Source organism: Ammospiza nelsoni, chromosome 3 (genome assembly GCF_027579445.1).
Source record: "Ammospiza nelsoni isolate bAmmNel1 chromosome 3, bAmmNel1.pri, whole genome shotgun sequence".
NCBI classification, from domain to species: domain Eukaryota; kingdom Metazoa; phylum Chordata; class Aves; order Passeriformes; family Passerellidae; genus Ammospiza; species Ammospiza nelsoni.
In genome coordinates this window covers 19,692,871-19,715,603 of record NC_080635.1, presented here as the reverse complement: position 1 = coordinate 19,715,603, position 22,733 = coordinate 19,692,871, and the positions used below count along the sequence as shown (strand labels likewise).

General features: G+C 48.1%; 1 protein-coding gene across 1 annotated transcript; it reads left to right on the top strand.

Annotated features, from left to right (window-relative positions):
- The first annotated feature begins 1,337 nt into the window (after window positions 1–1,337).
- On the top strand, window positions 1,338–3,520 carry LOC132070666 (acrosin-like). Its single transcript, XM_059467651.1, has 5 exons — window positions 1,338–1,405; window positions 1,685–1,906; window positions 2,215–2,486; window positions 2,754–2,899; window positions 3,347–3,520. The coding sequence occupies exons 1-5, from the start codon at window positions 1,338–1,340 to the stop codon at window positions 3,518–3,520; spliced, it is 882 nt and encodes a 293-aa protein (XP_059323634.1).
- Window positions 3,521–22,733: the final 19,213 nt, after the last annotated feature.

The following is a 22,733-nucleotide window of genomic DNA, read 5'->3' as shown; positions in this document are numbered from 1 at the left end:
CAGAATGAGGCTTTTGTCGGGGATGAGCCATTTGTCGGTGAGGGGAGACTCGGACACTCAATATGAGTCATAAGCAAGTTCCATTTATTGAAGAGAGCATCAGACACTTATACAGCAAATAATAAGCTTATGAATATTCTCTAAGCCAAGCGATCTATTGGTTAAACTATACCATCAACTCTTCTTCATTCCTTTGGGCCTACATTCTCTATTTCCCACATCTCTCTGTCTACCTGCCATCACACCCAGCTAGGCCCGAGGACACGCCATCTTGCAGGTGCAAAAACTCAAACTAGCTGTGCTCGGTAATTTCCCAGCTCCTGGTCAGCTAACAAGCGAATGTCTATGAGACCTCTGTCATGTAGCCATTTCTCCATATGATGAAGTGAAGAGAGACAACCATCCGATTGATGAGCATCGAACTCCGATTTATTGATCCAAAAGGCACGTTTTTATAACCATGTTAATTAAGTTCATACATATTGCAAAACTCGAGCTCACCATAGGCTACAGATCAAACACTAACCCCTCCCTTTGTTTTCAATACCTGTGGTTTGTTTATTGAAACCAAGATTTGTGTTCTCACCCTGATGTGAAGGGTTCTCAAAACCTCCATGTCTGTTCCCAAAACAGCCAGGGACAGAATGTTTACCTGTTATGAGAAGACTGCCTGAGAATCCTGCTGTTTATAAAAATGTGCCTGAGAACCTAGTTATTTACAGAAACAGGCTTGGGAACTGCTGCTTTACAGCTGCCTTTTACTTTTCCATCAGCTGTATATTTTCATGGCCTCTTTCTTTAAGCCATGTTTGAACCAAGCTCTCCACATCCATACTTTCTTACAAGGGCAGGTCCTGATAGGACAAGGGACAATGGCTTTACAGGGACAGAGGTAGCTTTAGATGAGATCATAAGAAGGAATTCCGGATTGTGAGGGTACTGAGGCACTTGCATTAGTTTGTTCAAGTACTGTTCTCAAGCCAAGCTCTGGACACTCTGGGCAACCAGGTCTAGTGCAAGACCCTCCCCATCACTCCCTGGGATCCCCACTGCTATTCCTCCCTGCCGATGGCAGGGCATTGGAGGTAAATGACCTCCAAGCTTCCTTCCAACCCAAACCATTCGATGGCTCTTTGATTTGGTATTGCCCCTACCCCAGTGGGCCCCCTTGACATGGGCCACAGTGCCCAGAGTACAGAACCCACCCCTCCATGACATCAGCCCCAGGGCTGAGGGCACCACGGGCAGCGCGACTGCTGCGGGCAGTGCGGCTGTGACTGTGCTGCTGCACGGAGCCCTCAGAGCTTCCAGCTGACACTTGAAATGCCTTGGCAGCCATGAATTATTTTGGCCTCCTCGTCCTGCTGACCATGGCCGGGCTGGCGCAGAGCCAGTACACCTGCGGGTAAGTGGCCCTAGGCCCAGGGAAGGAGCCATGGCAACACTTGTGGCCTTCCCTGGAGGGGACCCACCTGTCCCCCATGGCCAGGCCGCAGCTTTCCACCCACCATGGGAAGCCTCAGTTCGTTGCCAGCAGCCAGGTGCTGGCACGGACAGACACACACGCCATGGCCTTCCCTGGCCTGCTGTGCGTGCAAGGCCTTGTGGGGAGGGCAGAGGGCTGAGCTTCAGCCTGAGCCACAGCAGGCCATGAAGCAGCATGGAAATTTCTTTCTGCTTGCAGATGGACTTGCGGCCTCCGACCCATGGTGTCTGACTCTGGGTACAATATTCATGACCACGGCATGACACGCATCGTGGGTGGCACAGGTGCCAAGCCAGGGGCCTGGCCGTGGATGGTCAGCATCCAGCATCTGAGCATACCAGGCACAAAGCATTTCTGTGGAGGGTCCCTCATCAGGGCAGATTGGGTCCTCACAGCTGCCCACTGCTTTGACCTCATTTTGTAAGAAGGGGCAGGGAATAGGGACATACCCAAAACACCAGCAGGTGCCCTGTGAGCAGCACCACCTGCTATTCCCGTCCCCTTTCCTCTCAGGCAGCCAGGCTGCCACAGTGCTCAGGAGAAGCCTGGGCTCATGCCAAGGCTTCCTAGCAGACTCCAGCTTGACATTCCCCCAGCCTAAGATGTGCAAGGGCACCTGCCAGAGCACTCCTCCCTCTGTGCCTTTCCAAGCCAAGGTCTAGCATCTGCTGGGCATCTGTGGCACATGGCTCTGCTCCCTCTCAGCTCTCTCTCCATCTGCCTTTCAGTAACAGCAGCTTGGTGTACGTGGTGATTGGGGCCACCCAGTTGACTCAGCCAGGCCCTGGGGCACAAGTCCGCCAAATTAAGAAGTTAATACGTCATGAAAACTATCAGAGACGTGACATGAGCAATGACATTGCCTTGCTGGAACTGAGCAAGCCTGTTGACTGCAGCCCCTACGTCCAGCTGGCCTGTGTGGCTGATGCTATCTTAGGTTTGTCAGTGGCAGAGGAGCGTAACTGCTGGATTGCTGGCTGGGGTGCCACCACTGCAAAAGGTGAGTTCTCAAGAGGGACTCCAGAGCCAGCTCAGCACACTGAGGAGATGGTTTGGGCTTCACCATAGCAGAGGCCAAAGCTAGGAAACAGGACATACACCTCTGCAAAGATGGGCCTGGCCTGCTCCCCAAAGGCTGGCAGCAGGGTCACAGCACCCCATGCCTCTGTAGAGGCAAAGCTATGCCCTACAGAAGGGGATCCTCCACAGACAAGGAAGAAGGACTGGGAAGGACCTGCTGGGGGCTTGTTTCTTTCTATGCTCACAGATAAAACTCCAAGTGATCACCTGCAGGAGGCCAAGGTACACCTCATCAATATCCAGCGGTGTAACAGCACCTTCTGGAACTCAGGGAAAATCCACGCCCACAACTTATGTGCTGGTTACCCACAGGGCCGCATTGACACCTGCCAGGTAGGAACGTGCCACGAGCCACTCAGCCCCAGCAGCACCAGCAGCCAGGGAAGCACCACCCCAACACAGCCCAGGGCCTGCTTTGCCCGGCCACTCAGTCACCCTCCCAGCCCCAGCTCCCCCTGACTGCTGTGGGGGCTTCCCACACACTGCCCATCCACACCTGCCTGCCCAGGCCTCCCCTTGTGACAGAGAGCCCAGAAAGCCCAGCTAGTGCTCTTGGCAGTGAAGAGGTCCAGGTGGCAAAGTTCCATCCTCTGCACATCCAGGAGTCCTGTGCAGAGAGGACAGAGAGAGCTATACCCTACAGGACCCCAAGCCATTCACAGCCAAGCTTCTGGAGGCTCCAGCACCTGAAGAAAGTTCTGGCTGTGCGAGAGAAGGAGACAGCCCCAGTGCTGACAGGAGCCACCCATAACCACCTGAATCCTCTGTGCTCTGCTGCAGGGTGACAGCGGTGGTCCTCTCATGTGCCAAGACAAACATGCTGACTACTGGTGGGTTGTTGGAGTGACCAGCTGGGGAAAAGGCTGTGGCAGAGCAAGGCGACCGGGAGTCTACACCTCCACTCAGCACTTCTATGACTGGATTCTGGCCCATATGGACGCAGAGAACATTTAAAGAGCTTTTTGAGCACAAGAATGTGCAGCCTCCATGGCGTGCTGCAGTGCACAGCAAGTGTTTTCTGCAGGGCAATGCCTGCTGATCCAAAGGCAGCCTCAGGGTCATAACCCTGCTCTATCCTGACCACACTCATCTCCTCTAGTGGTTGAAGTAAAGTTGCCAATTGTCACAGGGAACCATCTTTTTGACTGAATTCTGATTCCTGGGCAAGGTAAAGACTTCAATATTCTGCACCTGCAGAATGAGTCTGGGGGCGCAAAGGGACACAGTGGCTCCAAAGAGCTCCAAAGTGCCTGGCCAGAGAGGACAGTGCTCTGAGCCACCATGGCCTGGAGGAACCTGCTACCTCAAGCCTTGGAAGAGGATAGGAAAAAAGCAGATACCTTGGGGGTGGTGCTGCAATGCACATGGGCTGCTAATTTAGGGCCTGGTGAGAGCCTGGGCTAAGGGAACACATCTGGGAAACTCCCAAGCATGACAAGGGAAACTCCTGGCTCCTGACTGGAGTGCCAGTGTCCTAAGGCAGAGCCAGATTTCACAGGCAGCAAATTGAGGGGATTGAGGTGCCAGGTGGTCACACTTCACAGATACTCAGAGGAAGAGCTGGGGTCATTCTGGGGAGAGGAACCTGGCAGGAACCCTAGGAAAGTGCACCAGGAATGCTGTGGAAGGCCAAGGTGAGCGGGCCAACAGCACCTGCAACACCAAGGCTGTTCACAGGCATGGCCAGCCTGTGAGCCAGGGGGAAATGATGCCTGGGCTTGGCTCCATATCTGGGAGGAGACGAGGGCAGGGAAAGGGAGGAGTTGTGGAAGATGAGAGGGCTGTATAAGCGTGGCAATGGAGGGAAGGAGCAATCAAAGAGCCAGCTGCAGAGACACAAACTGCAGCTTGCTATGCTGGTTTGCCTGAGGGCTGCACCTCATCACCACAGGATGGGAAAGAATCTTCTTAACTTGCTAATTAATAAATCATCTACATACCATGCCAATTCACCCCAAGATTTTATACCCATATATTCAACCTCATGAGAGGAATAGTGGATTTGTCTTTATAAACAAGCTGTGCGTCTTCTGGTAGATAAAATTTGCACTGGGAGATAAAAGAAACAATGGATAGGATTCCACTGACTGATGAATGGAAAAAGATACTTGCTTTTACAAATAAACTTTAGGTTTGCTGATAAATGATATTAGACATTGAAAGATGAAAGAAACAATGTGGAAGAAAACCCCCTAAATTCCATTGGAATGAAAAATGAAAAGGGAGTGTTATACATTAGAGGGAAATCTTTGGTATCAGGTGTATTGGGAAGTCTGTACCTTTCAAGTACTTCAGTCAATGGGGAAAGAGAGAAGGGAAATGCGGCCGGGAAATTAGGATAAAGGAGAGGCTGCGTCCTCCAAAAATTTGTGAGATCCCAGGGGAATGCCCCATGGCCTCTCCCTTTATTCGAATAAAGTAAAAGAACTCCTCTGTCTTCTTTTTGGACATAAACCTCTGATGTTTGTGGATTAATTTTCCTAACATCCAGAATATTCATGTTGGGAGAAAAAAATAAACAATAGGACATCCTGCAACTCCTTTGGGAAGACGTGTACAAAGCTACGCTCCATCACTGAAAAGCCATTTCCCCTTGTCCTATCAACACATCTCACAATCATAGATAACCTGGGAGACTGTACATGGTTAAATCCTCTTCGTAGTCTTGTGCCTGCTCTTAGGTAGCCTCTCTGCCCTGCTGTTCTGAGGCATCATGGGCCTATTTAGCTAGGAACAACTTGTGTTGCCAATCCAAATTTATCTGTAACATTTTGATTTTGTAGCTTGATCCACCTGTTCATTGTTGCCTGACTCTTCAGCATGGGGACGTCTACATGACAGATTTTAACAGTCAGCTTCTCTACCCAGGCACTGATGTCTTCCCATTCTTCAGCAGCCCAGACGTTTTTTCTCTACACCGTGTTTGGACTGTTTGGCCTTTTTCCATCTTTCCAGACATCCCCAGACTGTTTGCTACCCTCCACCAGTCAGTGTAGAGGGAGAGTGTTGGCCACTTCTCTTACACAGCAATGTCCAAAGCCAGCTGAACTATTTTCAACTCTGCAATCTGACTGGATCCACCTTGTCCTTCAGTAGCTTCTGCAACTCACAACATAGGGCTCCTTACAGCCCCTTTCCATTTCCTACTGGTCCCTACAATACAGCAGGATCCATCTGTGAAGAGGATGTACCATCCTTTACTTTCACGTAGCTGGTTATATGGTGGGGCTTCCTCAGCGCATGTCACCTGTTCTTCCCCTTCTGATGATAATCAAAAGTTCTTGCCTTTGGACCAGTTTGCGATGACTGCCAAGATCCCAGGTCAATTTGGGTTTCCTATTTGAGTCCACTGTGATGAGGGTGATCCATTTACTCCAGGCAGCACCTGTGGCATGATGTATTGCAGGGACCTTTCCTTTAAATATCCAGCCCAGCACTGGTAGTCAGGGTACCAGAAGGAGCTGTGCTTCAGTGGCAATACTTCTGAGGCAGCTTAAATCCCTTCATAAGCTGCAATAATGTCTTCCTCCATTGGGGTATACCTGGCCTCAGATTCTGTATGCATGACTCCAAAACTCAAGAGGTCAGCCTCAGGTTCTTCCCAGGTCCCTTCTGCCAGAGGCTCAAGGAAGGACCATTCTCTGCGGCTGTAATATAGAGCATATTCTTCACATCCTGTCTTGTCCTGACAGGCCCAAGTGCTACTGCATGGACAATCTTGTGCTTGATCTGCTCAGAAGCTTGCTGTTGCTCATGGCCCCAGTCAAAATAATTTTTCTTTTCTGTCATGAGATTGAGAAGTCTTACAATCTGGCTGTATTCCAGGATGTGCATTCTCCAAAAGCCCACAGTACCTAGGAAAGCTTGTGTTTCTTTCTTGCTAGTCAGTGGGGACATAGCACTTCTCTTATTAATCATATCTGTTGGCATCTGTCTGCTTCCATTTTGCCACTTCACCCTTGGGAAATTAATTTCCTGGGCAGGGCCCTTGACATTACTTCATTTGATAGCAAAACCTGCTTTCAGAAGACTCTGGATTATTCTCGTTCCTTTCTCATAAACCTCTCCTGCCATGTTCCCTCATACAATGATGTCATCAATGTACTGCAGATGTTCTGGAGCCTTACTCTTCTCCAGTGCAACCTGGATCAGTCCATGGCAGATGGTGGGGCTGTGTTTCCATCCCTGGGGCAGTCGGTTCCTGGTGTACTGAACACCCCTCCAGGTGAAGGCAAACTGGGGCCTGCACTCTGCTGCCAGAGGAATGGAGAAAAATGCATTGACAATGTCAATAGTGGCATACCACTCCACTGCCTCAGGCTTCAACTCATCCTGGAGCTCCAGCATGTCTAGCACGGCAGCGCTCAGTGATGATGTAAATTCATTTAGGCGACCATAGTCCACAGTCAATCTCCATTCCCCATCAGACTTGCACACAGGCCAAATGGGACTGGTGAAGCATGAATGGGTCTTACAGACCACTCCCTGGCTCTCCAGCTCATGGATCATATTATGCATGGGAATCACAGAGTCTTGGCTTGTGTGGTATTGCTGATGATGTACTGTAATGGCAGCCATTGGTACCTGCTGTTCTACTTTCAGGAGTCCTGTTGCAGAAGGGTACTCTGAGACACCAGGCAAGGTGTCTAATGCCCTCTGTCTTCACAGTAGGTATTCCAAAAGCCCACCTGAGTCTTTTAGCGTCTTTGAAATAACCACTCCAGAGAAAATCTACTCCCGAAATACATGGGACCTCTGGACCAGTCACAATAGGAGTTTACTCCACTCTTTCCCAGTCAAGTGTACCTCAACTTCCAACAGACCCAACTGCTGCGACTCCCCTGTTGACCCAACAATAAAAACAGGTTCTGTCCCCACATGTCCCAGTGGTGTTAAAGTACATTGTGCACCAGTGTCAACCAAAGCCTTGTATTTTTGTGGTTCAGTTGTGCTAGGGAATTGGATCCACACAGTCCAAAAGACCCAATTTTTCCCAGCATTTACTTGGCTGGAGGCCAAAGCCCCTCTTGTCCTGGCTACCATTGACTCTTTCTGTGAACATTCCAGAGGTTCCTTCAAGGGGAAGGACATCATTGTCCCTTCTGTTATACCTGGCAGCTCAGCTACAGGAAACAGTAGCCTCATTCCTTATGGTGGAACTCCCTTGTTACTAGTTTCCTCCTTTAGTTTACACACCAGACAGAAAAGAGTTTTCCATCCCACCTCATATCTTCCTCATGTTCACGCAGGAAGAACCACAGGTCAGCTTCTGGGATGTACCCCCTCTCCCTAGCTGGGGTCATCTGCATCAGATAAGAGGGCATCTGCACTGTACTGAAGAGACTTAGAGAAGGTCCTCTTTAATCTCCTTCCTGAGTTTCTGATGGGTCTCTTCAGTTCTGTCTTCCACTTTCTGTGTACATACCACCAGGTCTGTTTCCACAGCTGAGATTTTCATTTCTGTTGGGCCATACATGTTGGGTCAGTGTCTTCCCAGTACCAGAGCCTTTTTGTCACAGCACTACTGTCTCGTCCCTCTCCTTCCACTGCAGCGTTGCTATGACAGGGGTGTACATGCATGGCCAGATTTGTCCAAGTTTGAGCCACATCATTGCTGTACATTTTATGATGTCTGGACTCTTGGTGGTTTGGTCATCATCTGAGAAAAGGACCTCTAGCACAGCCAGTTTTCTCAAGTGTTGGGTTTCTTGCTCCATGGTTTTCCAGAGGCCGTGCTGCAGCTGAAGATCTGGGTGAAGGTATCTTTCTTTCCTACTTGTTAAGAGCTGTGTCCAGAGGCTGAGAGGTTTGGGCCTCCTGCAATCCCCTGGTCAATATCCACATCACATGGCAGAGGTTCCAGTACCTCACCTCAGTACCATCCAAAATTTTACCATAGCCTGCAGTGTTCCAGATTTGGACCAACCAACATAATATTGACTCATCAAGCCGTTGGCTGGGATATTTTCTCAGATTGTGAAGGCTTTCTAAGGATGGAGACTTGGTGATTATTTCTGGTTCCGATTCCTTTACTGGCTGTGAGGGTCCTGACTTCCCATCATCATCCACTGGGTGAGTGGATTTGGTTTTGTGTTTCCTTCTCTGGACAGGGGTAATCACTGTTGGCTTAGGCTCCCCATCTGGCTTAGCTGCAGCCAGAGTGCCTGGGGTGTCTGCTGATTCATCCTCCTGCCCCTGTGGCTGTATTTGCTGTCCTACAGTGTCTAGCAGTGTGTGATAAGCATTAGCCAGGGCCAAGCACATTGCAATGAGCTTATTCTCTTTAGAGCTCTCATTACAATTTTCTTTCAGATATTTCCCCAGCTCAGCTGGATTCTGAATTTGTTCAGGGGGAAGTTCCAAACTATGGAGTCAGAGAATTCCTTCAGGGTTTGGCCTATGTCCTCCCACATCCCACACCACTCAAGCAGATTTTCCACCACTGGAGCAGATGTCTGGACAACCTCTCTGGAAATCTCAACCCTGGTTCTAAATGTGATGTAGGTCTTATGGAGGAGAGCTAGCAGAATTTAAAAAAAGAAAATATGGTATCTTTAACATCCAGAGGGAATGGAATATTCTCAAAAGGTGACATGCCAAATCTGAAGAGGAAGAAGGAGGTAAAAGGCTGGGAAAAATCATCCCCTACTGTCCTGGGTTGACTATATGATGCTTTTATCCCCAATCGTCTCATTCTGCTTATATTGAATAATAAGTTTTGCACCTTTAAGAGTGTTCCAGAGAGTGAAGGGGGGGAGAGAAGAAGCGCACAGTTTGTTTTCAGACACTGCACTCACTCCTCCACATTCCTCCTCCTGAACGGTGTTGTCTGTGGATGCACAGACAGCGGGACAGAGCTCTTCTTTTGCTTTTTAGTTAGTGTTAGCTAGCTGAGGCAAAGAAGTTCCCTGGACTTTTGGTTTTTTTTTTCTTTTTCTTTGGACCTCTTGAAACCTGCTCTGGACTGAACACCCAGGGGAGCACCGGCAGCTGCACCTGTGGCCCACCGGGCCGGGCCTGGCCTGCGACATTTCAAGCACTGGAGGGGCTGACCAGAGACTGAGTGAGCTGAGCTGCAACCCGGGGAGGGACTTTCTCAGTTTGTCATCTCTTTTGGAGTGGCAAGGGATTTTATTGTTTGATATAGTTTCAGTTTTATTGTTTACTAAACATTTTTTTTCCACCTTTCTCCAAGGAGGTATTATTTTTTCCTCCTGGACCAGTTGTGGGGAGGGGCCGATTTGGATCTGTTTTCTGACCGGAGCTCCTGTGGGAAATTCTCCCCCAAATTTGCTCTAAACCTGGACAAATACATCTATTGGCTCCCAACTGGGGCTGGGAAAGGTGGAAAAAAGCTCTATTAATTGTGTGTTTGTTGTTGTTAAAGCAGTCAGTAGCCATGCTGCTTGAATCCATAATGTCTCTGGGGGTGGAGGCCCTCATGTGGCTCTGGGCTATAGACCTTTTTGAGGTTTCAATACCTCTCTGGTCACTAGGATTATTGTCCATAACACGTAATTTTTACGGTAGAAGGGTACGGATTGGAATAGCTGTTGTGCTGGCCTTGGTGATAATGATTTATAAAGTGTTTATAAAGATACTGACATCTGTTTACGATATTTATGCTTATGGTTTCTTCGTCCTACCCTGGATCCCAATTCCAGTAGTACGTTTTGGGAATTTATTAGTAATTACACCCTGTCTGTTAGAGACGGAGCTGAGAATAAGGCTTTCCAGCCTTTCCTTTCCTTCTTTTCCCTTGGATCTGTTATGTCACTTTTTGAGAATGTTCAGTTTCCCCTGAATGTTAAAGAGACCATCTTTCTGGTATTTAATCTGGTAAGCTTCCTCTATATGGTCTGCAGCTTCTCTAGAATGAGGGCTGAGATATCCAGAGGAGTTGGTGAGACCCCTGACCCAGAAGCAGATGCAGGCATGAAAAATCCTGAGTATTGTGGAGAATGGGAAAATATAGGCCAAACCCTGAAGGAATTTTCTGATTCTGTAGACTGGGATTTTCCATGGGAACAAATTCAGAACCCAGCTGAGGTGGGGAAATACCTAAAAGAGATGTGCCATGACGATTCTAAGGAGAAAAGGCTCATTGCAATAAGCTGGGCCCTGGCCGATGCTTATCACACTCTGTTAGATACTGTAGGGCAGCAGACAAAGGCAGGGGGGCAGGGAGATAAAGCAGCAGCTACCACAGTCACCCCAGGCTCAAAGCCAGCAGCTAAACCAGATAGTGAGCATCAGCCACTGGCAGTTGCTGCAGGAAAAAAGCACACAAGCAAAACCAATTGGCCAGTGACTGACTATGATGATCCAGGGGAAGGACCCTCAACACCAACTGATACAAAAGCCAAAGTTAACACAACTGACACAGCATCAGGAGCCAATATTGAGTCTTATTCCCTGAAGGACCTTCGTGGCCTAAGGAAGGATTACACCCGACGACCATGATTAGTTGGCTGGTCCGTCTCTGGGATGCTGCAGGCGAGGCTACAATTCTGGATGGCACTGAAGCCAGGCATTTGGGATCCCTGCCACATGATCCTGTCATCAACCAAGGAATGATGAGGGTGGCTAACCCTCACAGCCTCTGGGAACGGGTCCTAAGAAGTGTAGCACAAAGATACCTGTGCGCAGATGATCTCTATGTGAAGCGAACCCAGTGGAAAACCATAGAACAAGGGATTCAACGCTTGAGGGAAATGGCAGTGGCCGAGATTGTCTTCTCAGATGATGGAAACACTGTAAATCCAGACTTGGAACCATGCACATCTGTGATGTGGAGAAAACTTGTACAACTTGGGCCATGAGAATACGCTTCTGCTTTAGCAATAATGAAGCGGGATGATGGTGAGGAGACTGTGCTGGATTTGGCAAAGAAGCTCCAAGCATATGCAGACACTGTGCATGGCCCAACACATGCCAGAATTGCAGCAGTGGAAACACGTCTGCAAAAATTAGAAGACAAGATGGAGGAGGGTCACAAGAAACTGAGGGAGGAGATTAAAGAGGGCTTTCTCCAAATCTCGGCAGTACAGATCAGAGGTTCTGGTACCCAATGCAAATGTTCCCCAGATGGCGAGAGAAGGTACATCCCACGAGCTGAGCTGTGGTTCTACCTGTGTGATTGTGGGGAAAACATAGGGAGATGGCATAGAAAACCTATCGCTGCTCTGGCACAATGGGTGCATGAACTGAAGACTCAGATAGGAAGTTCCAAAAGGGAAGCAGCTCCAGTTGCCAGTAACTGAACTGTCAATTATGATGATAATGACAATATTTTTGATCCCCTTGAAGGACCCTCCAAGGCATATGCCCAGGGAAAGAAGGATAACCAGGCTTAGAGGGGCCCTGCCTCTAGCCAGGTAGAGGCTGGGGAAAACCATGTTTTTTGGACTGTGTGGATTCATTGGCCTGGCACATCTGAACCACAAGAATACAAAGCTTTGGTCGATACTGGTGCGTAATGTACATTAATCCCATCAAGACGTGGGGAGAGAGTCTGTTTCTATTGCTGGTGTGACAGGGGGATCACAGGATTTTACCTTGGTGGAAGCTGAAGTGAGCCTGACTGGAAATGAATGGAAGAAATACCCTATTGTGACTGGCCCAGAGTGCCCATGCATTTTAGGCATAGACTTCCTCCAAAGTGGGTATTTCAAAGACCCAAAGGGACTCAGATGGGCATTTGGAATAGCTGCTGTAGAGACAGAGGGTGTCAAGCAGTTGAACAGCTTGCCTGGACTGTCAGAAAGCCCATCTGCAGTAGGACTCCTGAAGGTGGAAGAGCAACGAGTACCAATTGCCACCTGAACAGTGCACTGCTGACAGTGCACCAAATGACAGTGCACCGAACAAATTGGGATGCTGTGATCCCCATCCACAAAATGATCCGTGAGCTGGAGAGCCAAGGGGTGGTCAGCAAGACCCACTCACCCTTCAACAGCCCCATTTGGCTTGTCTGAAAATCTGAAAGAGAATGGAGATTGACTGTGGACTATTGTCCATTGAATGAAGTGACTCCATCACTGAGCGCTGCTGTGCCGGACATGCTGGAACTCCAGTATGAGCTTGAGTCCAAGGCAGCGAAGTGGTATGCCACTATAGACATTGCCAATGCATTTTTCTCCATTCCTCTGGCAGCAGAATGCAGGCCTCAGTTTGCCTTCACATGGAGGGGAGTGCAGTACACCTGGAACTGACTGCCCCAGGGGTGGAAGCACAGCCCCACCATCTGCCATGGACTGATCCAGACTGTACTGGAAAAGGGTGAGGCTCCAGAACACCTGCAATATATTGATGACATCATTGTGTGGGGGAAGACAGCAGCAGAAGTGTTTGAGAAAGGGGAGAAAATCATCCAGATTCTCCTTAAAGCTGACTTTGCCATCAAGAAGAGCAAAGTCAAGGGACCTGCTCAAGAGATCCAGTTTCTGGGAGTGAAGTGGTAAGACGGATGGTGTCAGATTCCCACTGATGTCATCAACAAGATCACAGCAATGTCTCCACCATCCAGCAAGAAAGAAACACAAGCTTTCCTAGGCGCCATAGGTTTTTGCAGGATGCACATTCCCGAGTACAGTCAGATCGTGAGCCCTCTCTACCTTGTCACTCGTAAGAAGAACACTTTCCACCAGGGCCCTGAGCAGCAACAAGCCTTTGCACAGATCAAGCAGGAGATTTCTCAGGCAGTAGTCCTTGGCCCAGTCAGGACAGGACCAGAGGTGAGGAATGTGCTCTGCTCTGTAGCCAGGAACCATGGCTTGTCCTGGAGCCTTTGGCAGAAGGTGCCTGGGGAGACTCAAGGCCGACCATTAGGATTTTGGAGTCAAAGTTACAGAGGGTCTGAAGCCAACTATACTCCAACAGAGAAAGAAACCTTGGCTGCCTGTGAAGGAGTCCAGGCTGCCTCAGAGGTAATAGGCACTGAAGCACAACTCCTCCTGGCACCCCGACTACCAGTATTGAGGTGGATGTTCAAAGCAAACGTTCTCTCTACGCACCATGCCACCAATGCTACATGGAGCAAATGGATTGCTGTTATCACACAGCGTGCCCATATTGGAAAACTGAATCGCCCTGGGATTCTGGAAATAATTACAAACTGGCCGGAAGGTGAAAACTTTGGTCTCGCTGATGAAGGGGAACAAGAAGTGACACAGGCTGAAGAAGCTCCACCATACAACCAACTGCCAGCAGAAGATACACGATACACTCTTTTTACTGATGGTTCTTGCCACGTTGTGGGAATGAACCAGAAGTGGAAAGCAGCCACATGGAGCCCCACACGACAGGTCGCAGAGGCCACTGAAGGAGAAGGTGGATCAAGCCAACTTGCTGAACTCAAAGCTGTTTAACTGGCTCTGAACATTGCTGAGAGAGAGAAGTGGCCAAAGCTCTACCTTTATACTGATTCATGGATGGTAGCCAATGCTCTGTGGGGATGGCTGGAGAGGTGGAAAGAGGCTAACTGGCAGCATAGAGGAAAACCAATTTGGGCTGCACGAGTGGAAAGACATTGCTACCAGGGTAGGGAAGCTGCCTGTGAAGGTCTGCCATGTAGATGCCCATGTCCCCAAGAGTAGAGCTAATGAGGAGCACCAAAACAATGAGCAAGTAGTCCAGGCTGCAAAGATAGAGGTTTCAAAGATAGACTTAGATTGGCAACATAAAGGAGAGTTATTTCTAGCTCAATGGGCCCATGATGCCTCAGGCCAGCAGGGTAGGGATGCCATCTATAAGTGGGCACAAGACCGAGGGGCGGATCTCACCATGGACAGTATTTCTCAGGTTATCCAGGACTGTGAGACGTGTGCTGCCATCAAGCAGGCCAAGCGAGTGAAGCCCCTATGATATGGTGGGCGGTGGTCCAAGTACAAGTATGGGGAGGCCTGGCAGATTGACTACATCACACTGCCCCAGACAGGCCAGGGCAAACGCTACATGCTGACCATGGTGGAAGCCACCACTGGATGGTTGGAAACATACCCTGTGTCTCATGCTACGGCCTGGAACACCATCCTGGGCCTTGAAAAGCAAGTCCTGTGGAGACATGGTACCCCTGAGAGGACTGAGCCAGACAATGGGACTCATTTCAAGAACAGCCTTATCAACACCTGGGCTAGGGAACATGCCATTGAGTGGGTGTACCATGTCCCCTACCATGCACCAGCTGCAGGCAAAGTGGAGAGGTACAACAGACTATTAAAAACCACATTGAAAGCATTAGGTGGGGGATCTTTCAAAAACTGGGAGCAGCATCTGGCAAAAGCCACCTGGTTAGTTAACACCCGAGGCTCTACTAACCAAGTGGGCCCTGCCCAATCTGAGCCTTTGCACGGAGTAGATGGAGACAAAGTCCCAGTGATACATGTCAGAGGTTTATTAGGGAAGACAGTTTGGATTAATCCTGCCTCGAATACAGACAAACCCATTCATGAGGTTGTTTTTGCTCAGGGACCAGTTTGCACATGGTGGATAATGCAAAAAGATGGAAGAACACGATGTGTACCTCAGGGAGATCTGATTGTTAGGTGACCTATGTGTAAATATCACTGTTTGCTGAATGTTACTACCATTGTTTGTGTACAGCTGTATAATGGATGTATCATGTATGTGCTTGTAGAGTTAGAATTTATATTAATTTAGTAGTAAGCAGATGATATGGGGATGAGAGGTGGAATGTCCTGGGTTGACTATATGATGCTTTTGTCCCCATTCATCTCATTCTGTTTATGTTGAATAATAAGTTTTGCACCTTTAAGAATGTTCCAGAGAGTGAAGGGGGGGGAGAGAAGAAGTGCACAGTTTGTTTTCAGACACTGCACTCACTCCTCCACATTCCTCCTCCTGAACGGTGTTGTCTGTGGATGCACAGACAGCGGGACAGAGCTCTTCTTTTGCTTTTTAGTTAGTGTTAGCTAGCTGAGGCAAAGAAGTTCCCTGAACTTTTGTTGTTTTTTTTTCTTTTTCTTTGGACCTCTTGAAACCTGCTCTGGACTGAACACCCAGGGGAGCACCGGCAGCTGCACCTGTGGCCCACCGGGCCGGGCCTGGCCTGCGACATTTCAAGCACCGGAGGGGCTGACCAGAGACTGAGTGAGCTGAGCTGCAACCCGGGGAGGGACTTTCTCAGTTTGTCATCTCTTTTGGAGTGGCAAGGGATTTTATTGTTTGATATAGTTTCAGTTTTATTGTTTACTAAACATTTTTTTTCCACCTTTCTCCAAGGAGGTATTATTTTTTCCTCCTGGACCAGTTGTGGGGAGGGGCCGATTTGGATCTGTTTTCTGACCGGAGCTCCTGTGGGAAATTCTCCCCCAAATTTGCTCTAAACCTGGACACCTACTTTTCCTCCAACAGAGGAAATTGTTAATTGTAATTGTAATTGTTAATAAATCCCCAAAAAAAGACTACCAAGGCCAGCACAGGAAAACAGAAGAGAATACACTTCCCAAATAACTCTCATTACCTCTGATGTCTTTCCATAAATTATTAGCACAGAGCATATCAACACAGCAATTCTGATTAGTGTCCCTGATATGAAGATATATACCAGGGCCAGGATTGCCAATATATATGGATAAGCACATACTCCTAGGTGCCATGAAGCCGCTATTGAACAGGCAGCACAGTAACCATTGACTGTTGTACCCAGTACAAAGTCTTTCAGATAAGAGTTATTTTTTTAATTTTTCACTTTCTCTTGCACTCTTAAGTTGGGAAATAAATTTTGTCTAATTTTGAGACTATTTAGAAGAGAACCATATGGGTTATCTCCTTTAGATTTTAGACTGCAAGAATCCCTTTCCACCAGTAAGGAATGCATACTAATAAAGGAAAGTGAAAAAAAAACCAACAAAACCCCAACATTTTTGTTTACAAACCAAATGCCAACAGGCAGGAACAAATAAAAAGTAAATATATTGTACATATCAAAGTGCTAGACCTCATCACTCCACCAGAACAAAAAGAGACCCAAAATGCTGGCGAATACCCATTCCTTATACATGATAAGAGATGGCATCAACTTCTCCCCCTTTGCAAGGCAGGAGCCTCATGGAGCAGACAAAGGCCCAGCAGCAGATGAAGGCCTCCTGGCTCATCTGATGCTGACCTCCTCCCCACAGCAAAGAACAGCAGAACAGTCATGGCAGGTGAAATAGCTGGGCTGGAGTCATTTGGTGTGTTCTTTCCACAGGTTGGCACAGCTCACAGTGGTTTGGCTCGGAGCAGGGGGAGCTCCACTCCTGCCAGTGTGATATCCCCGCTCTCAGACAAGCAGCTGCTCAATTTGCCTCAAGGCAGCCCAAAAATCGCTACTGCTGATTCTCCGAGACAAGTGTTATATGTAATAAATGAAAAAGCCAAATTAATAATAATAACAAAGATTTTATTTTTGTGACCAAAAATACGGTCCTTGATAGCCACAGCCAAAGACACAGCGTTGAGCCCGGGATCGGCGCTGGGTGAACCTCGATCCGACCTCTAACTCTTCCGATCTCCCTCTGTTCACAAATGCCATCTCTGTCGGGGCTGGTTTTATGTAGTTTTTTCTGCCCGAGGCAGAAGTGCCCCTATTCTTTTCGTTACTCCGCATATGCATGTACAGGGCTGGAAAATGCTGTTTCTAGGAGACAATGAGTGTTGATATTGAGTTATGGGAACCCGGTATTCAGATGTATGTTCTTGACAATTCTGGTTATCTTGATTGAAGATACTTATCAAGTGTTCATCGAAAGGCCCATCTTCACACCAGCAATGCCCTTTCACTTGCTAATTGGGCTTTCTTTCCTTGCTACCATCTGGAGTTTCACAATTTCTATGTGGCACTCTGTCTCCTGACTATCCGTGGTCTTAGGTTTTTTGGATTTTTGTTACATGCACAATTTTACTTACAACTTTATTTCATATATATCTCATATAAGCACGAATTCTCTCACACCACATATTATACAAGGAAAGGAAAAGCTTTTGCCTAGGCAAAAACCAAGCCAGCCACGATAAAATCACGCTGCACAGAGCCCTGCAAAACCTGGGTAGGGAGCTTTTAAAAAACACCCACGCAGAACAAAAACACTTTGTTCCCTCTGCCTCACACACTCAAGGTCCCAGGATTGCTGGGTCTTAAACATACAGTAACAATTTCTGGAAAGAGAATAGAGGATATCTGAATATACTATCATAATAAATCACTCAAAGGCACTGAGGTACAGGCATAGGTTGCCCAGAGCAGTGTGGAGTCCTGCTTTTCCCATAGTCAGGGTCAGTAGAGAAGACACAGACACCAACTTCAGGACCAAGTATAATTTACTGTAACCCAAAACAGCAAAGAATTACAAAAGGGTAATGTTATGAACAAAAATTCAGTTAATATTTTTTTTGTGAGAAAAGGTTACAAAAAGGCAGCCAGATCACTGTCGCTGCCGAAGTTCTGCGTGTTTTGTTATTGTAATCACGGGTCGTTGTCGTTGATGGTTGTTTTTGTATTAGTAAAAGCCCTGGCTGGGGCGAGTTAATGGCCCTTCTCCTGAGACTGTAACGGGTGGGGACCTTCCCGAGGCTAAGTTGTACCTTTCTCATAGTGAAGACACCTGAGAAGGTAGGGGGGGGGGTATGCAAAGTGACTCCAAGACCACAATGCAGCATGGGTCCCCCACTGCACGGAGAAAACCCCAAAAACAACGAGCCAAATAAGAGTTGAGAGACTGGAGTGATGTCTGGATGTGAGGAGCAGGGCGCTGGGCCTGCAGAGATGCGGGAAACCTTCGTCGTTCCTCACCCTGTTCTCGAGATCCCCCGGGCCAGGACTGGGAGGTCTGCAGACCCGGACCGAACTAACATCTGATGGGGACATCCCTAAAGGCTCCCACGAGGCCTGAATTCCCCTAGCTCTGCCCCTGGTGGACAGAGCTGCGCATATCCTCCTCCTCTGAGTCGCCTTGGGAGAGACAACGGGAGACTGCAGCCCCGCCGAGCCGCCCAATCCTGAGCTGATCACTTTTAATAAAGGCATTAAACAGGAGAAGAAGTCTCCTGGCCCTTGTTTATTTCAGCTGGGGACTCGTCCGGGATAGCCACGCCGCAAGAGGACTCAGGACTGGCCATCTTGGATCTTCAGAGGAGAGCTGGCTACCAGGACCAGAGGGACCGGCTCAGGACAGCGACGCAGAGGAGCACCGGAGCACCGGACTGGTGAGAAACTCGGTGGCGGGAGTGGGAGACGTGCGCATGTGTGTGTGAGTGAGACGAGGGCCGGCAGCCGGACCTTCGAAGCGAGAGTGGATCCCTCAGTACCGCGTTTCCTGACTCCTGCGAAGGGGCAGGCCGGGAACAGGGGGACGCGAGTGGAATTAGTGCGAGTGAGTCGTCTCCCAAGGGGGAATAAATGGACCCCCCACTCCGGGCGTGCGGAGTGAATTACTGTGTATGAGTGGCACGCACCCCAAAGTCCTGACAAAGGGAGGTCAGGCACTTTTGTAAGTCTCGAGAAGAATTCGAGTAAGATTTGTCAGTCCCGAGAAGGATTCGGGTGATTCACAAGCCCTGCAGGCAAAGTAAGTCCTGACACAGGAGTGTCAGGAGCAAAGGAGGCTGCGGTTTGCTTTTAAGTCCTGATACGGTGAAGCCTAAAAATTGGCAGGTTAGGCAAACTAAAAAATCAGGCAGTTGTTTTTCCTGACTGAGGGTGTCAGGCACGACCCGGATTCCTGGCCGGGGCTTCGTGTGTTTAAGTCCCGATAGATGTAAGACCTGACGCTGGGAAGTTGGGCAATCAAGAGATTGGGCAGTTGTTTCAGTATAAAGTCCTGAGCGTCAGGCAGAAATTTGAAGTTCAGTGGAGGAGGCTGGGGCTCCTCAAAGAAGGGTTTCCCGGTCAGTAGAGGCACCTTTGGGATTTTTTTTATTGAGACCTGAAAAATGGGATGTTGTAGTAGTAAAAAGACTGGCAAGAGACTGAGAGATATACCTCCTAGTAGTCCCTTAGGGGAACTGTGAGTGAAATGGGATTCTATAGAGGCCACGGAGGGATTAGATAAAGTGAAAATGATCCATTATTGTATGGAAGCGTGGCCAGAATTACAGTTGCAAGGAGGATGGCCTTGGTGTGGGAAAAGGATAAGTGGATGTGCCAACAATTAAATAATTATCTGACAGCTCGAAGAGATACTGATCCTGAGCAATTATTGTATGTGGCTTGCTGGTTAAAGAGTGCTGTTGGGGATGATGGGGTGCGAATTTGTAAGGTACAGAGGAAGAAGGAGGGGAATGAAGGAGGGGATGATAGAACTAGTAAAAAATGGGACCCCCTGGATTATTTGCCTCCTTCTGCCCCTCCACCTTATAATCCTCTTCTTCAAGCACCTCAAATGGCAGGTCCGGTTCCTCCCTCGGCTGCCATCTCATTACCACCTGCTCAAACTCCTTCTTCTACCTCTTCAGCTTCTGCTATGATGAACCCAGTATCTCCTCCAGTTCCTTCTGCATCACCACAAGCGCCTACTCCCCTTGCTGCATTCTCCACCCCTTCTCCAGCTCCGCTTAATGTCTACTCAGGCTCTTCTCCCCCTCCTATTGCTGTCCCTTTACCTCCTCCTAGTTGGGACACAAATGTCTCCTCGCCCAGTAAACAGCTATCAGCAAATACACCTGATGATGGGCAGAACATTCAGGGTAACCCAGAGAACCCTCAAAGTAGCTTGGCATCTGAAGATGGGCCTTACTGTAGCACCAGATCCAAGACCTCCAAGGCAGAGAAACTCTTTCCCCTCAGAGAGGTTCCTATGGGAGGAATAGCGGGAGGTGTTGGCTTTGTGAATGCTCCCCTAACTGCTTCTGAGATGAGAGGATTCAAGAAAGAGTTGGGGCATTTAGTTGAGGACCCAGTGGGCATAGCCAAGCAAGTGGATCAATTTCTAGGTCCGAATATCTACACTTGGGGGGAGATGAATTCCATCCTGAGTATATTATTTTCCCCAGAAGAGGTCCAGATGATAAGGGCGGCTGGCATAAAAATTTGGGAGAAAGATAACAGTCCAGGACCCCAGGTGCCAACAGGTGAACAGAAGTTGCCACTAACAGAGCCCAACTGGAACCCTAATCAGGAGGAGGGGAGGAAGGCCATGAGGGAATATAGGTCTTTGATAATACGGGGGATCAAAGAGTCAGTTCCCAAAGGAACTAATACCCAATTGGCATTTGAGGGTACACAGGAAAAAGATGAAGCTCCTGCTGCCTGGCTTAATCGCCTAAGGCGGAACTTCCAGTTGTACTCTAGCATAGACCCAGACACCTCAGAAGGTCAAATGCTGCTAAAAGTCCAATTTGTTACCAAATCTTGGCCTGATATAAGGAGTAAACTGGAAAAGATGGAAGATTGGCAAGAGAAGGACATTAATGAGTTATTAAAGGAGGCATTGAAGGTGTTTTTAAGGAGGGAGGAAGATAAAGCAAAGGCCAAGGGTAAGATCATGGTTGCTGTAGCTAGAGAAAGTGCAGGGTGGGCAGGTCCACCACCAGGAGGAGGCAAGGATAGGCCAGTACTGACCGGTGCACGAAGGGTGGAGAGACCTCAGGAAGTCCCTTTGAGAGGACGACAGTGTTATTACTGTGGGGAGGCAGGACACATCAGGAGGTTTTGTAAAAAGCTCAGTCTCGATGAGGCAATAGCCAAGGAACAGGACAATTTAGGAAGGATTCTTAAGGGGGAGGACTAGGGGTGTCAAGGGCTTTTTACTATAGGGGACCCGATGAAACATCTAGAAGAGCCCTTGGTAAATTTTGAAGTGGGACCCCTAAATGAAGAATTTGAATTTTTGGTTGATACAGGGGCAGATAAGTCCTGTCTCAACAAAATACCACAAGGTATGGAAATTGGGAGACAATTTTGTGAAGTATTGGGTGCAGAAGGGAGACCATTTAGAGCATCTGTGATTGAAGAAGTAAAAATAATTGGAAACTCAAGGCAATGTAAAGCTAATTTTCTTTATCTGCCTAATTTAGAAAAAAGTTTGTTAGGAAGGGATCTGCAAGTCCATTTGGGGGTTGGGATTGTTCCAAGGGAAGGGAGAATGGTAGTACAAGTGATAAAGCTGTCTCAAGGAGATGTTGCAGAAATAAATCCTGAGGTATGGGCTGAGGGGGGAAAGAGAGGCTTATTAGACATTCCACCGATAACAATAAAAATGCAGGATGATACCTCACCCATACGGGTTAAACAGTATCCGATTTCCCTAGAAGGAAAGAAGGGGCTTGCTATAGTCATCGAGCAACTGTTGCAGGAGGGAATTTTAGAACCCTGCATGTCACCACATAATACCCCTATACTGGCAGTTAAAAAGGCTGAAGGGAAATATAGGCTGGTACAAGATTTGAGGGAAGTCAACAAAAGAACCATTGCCAGACATCCAGTTGTGCCCAACCCATATAGTCTCCTAAGCAGAATTCCAAGAGAACATGCTTGGTTCACTGTCATAGATTTGAAGGATGCTTTCTGGGCGTGTCCTCTGGCAACAGAATGTAGGGATTGGTTTGCCTTTGAATGGGAGGACCCGAGTACGAAAAGGAGGCAACAGCTAAGGTGGACCCGATTACCACAGGGGTTCACTGAATCCCCCAATCTCTTTGGACAAGCTTTAGAGAGTTTGTTGGAACAATTTGTCCCTGAACAAGAAGTGCAGATCTTACAGTATGTTGATGACCTGATGGTATCAGGAAAGGAAAAAGATCAGGTCAGACAAACTAGTATTAAACTTTTGAATTTTCTGGGGGAGAAAGGACTAAAAGTTTCCCAAGGGAAACTACAATTTGTGCAATCAGAAGTAACATACTTGGGGCACATAATAGGAGGAGGGTATAAGAAACTAAGCCCTGACAGGATTTCAGGTATTTTAGCTCTCCCGGCCCCAAAAACAAAAAGAGATGTGAGAAAACTCCTGGGCTTGTTTGGATATTGTAAGTTATGGTTGGATCAATACACACAGAGTGTGAAATTTCTGTATAATAAACTAGTAGATCCAGAACCCCTAATTTGGACAGATGAAGATGATCAACAATTGGAAAACTTAAAAAACAAATTGTCTTCTGCCCCGGTCCTAAGCTTACCAGACCTCAGGAAGGGCTTTGACCTGTTTGTGAGTGCAGAAGGAGGTATAGC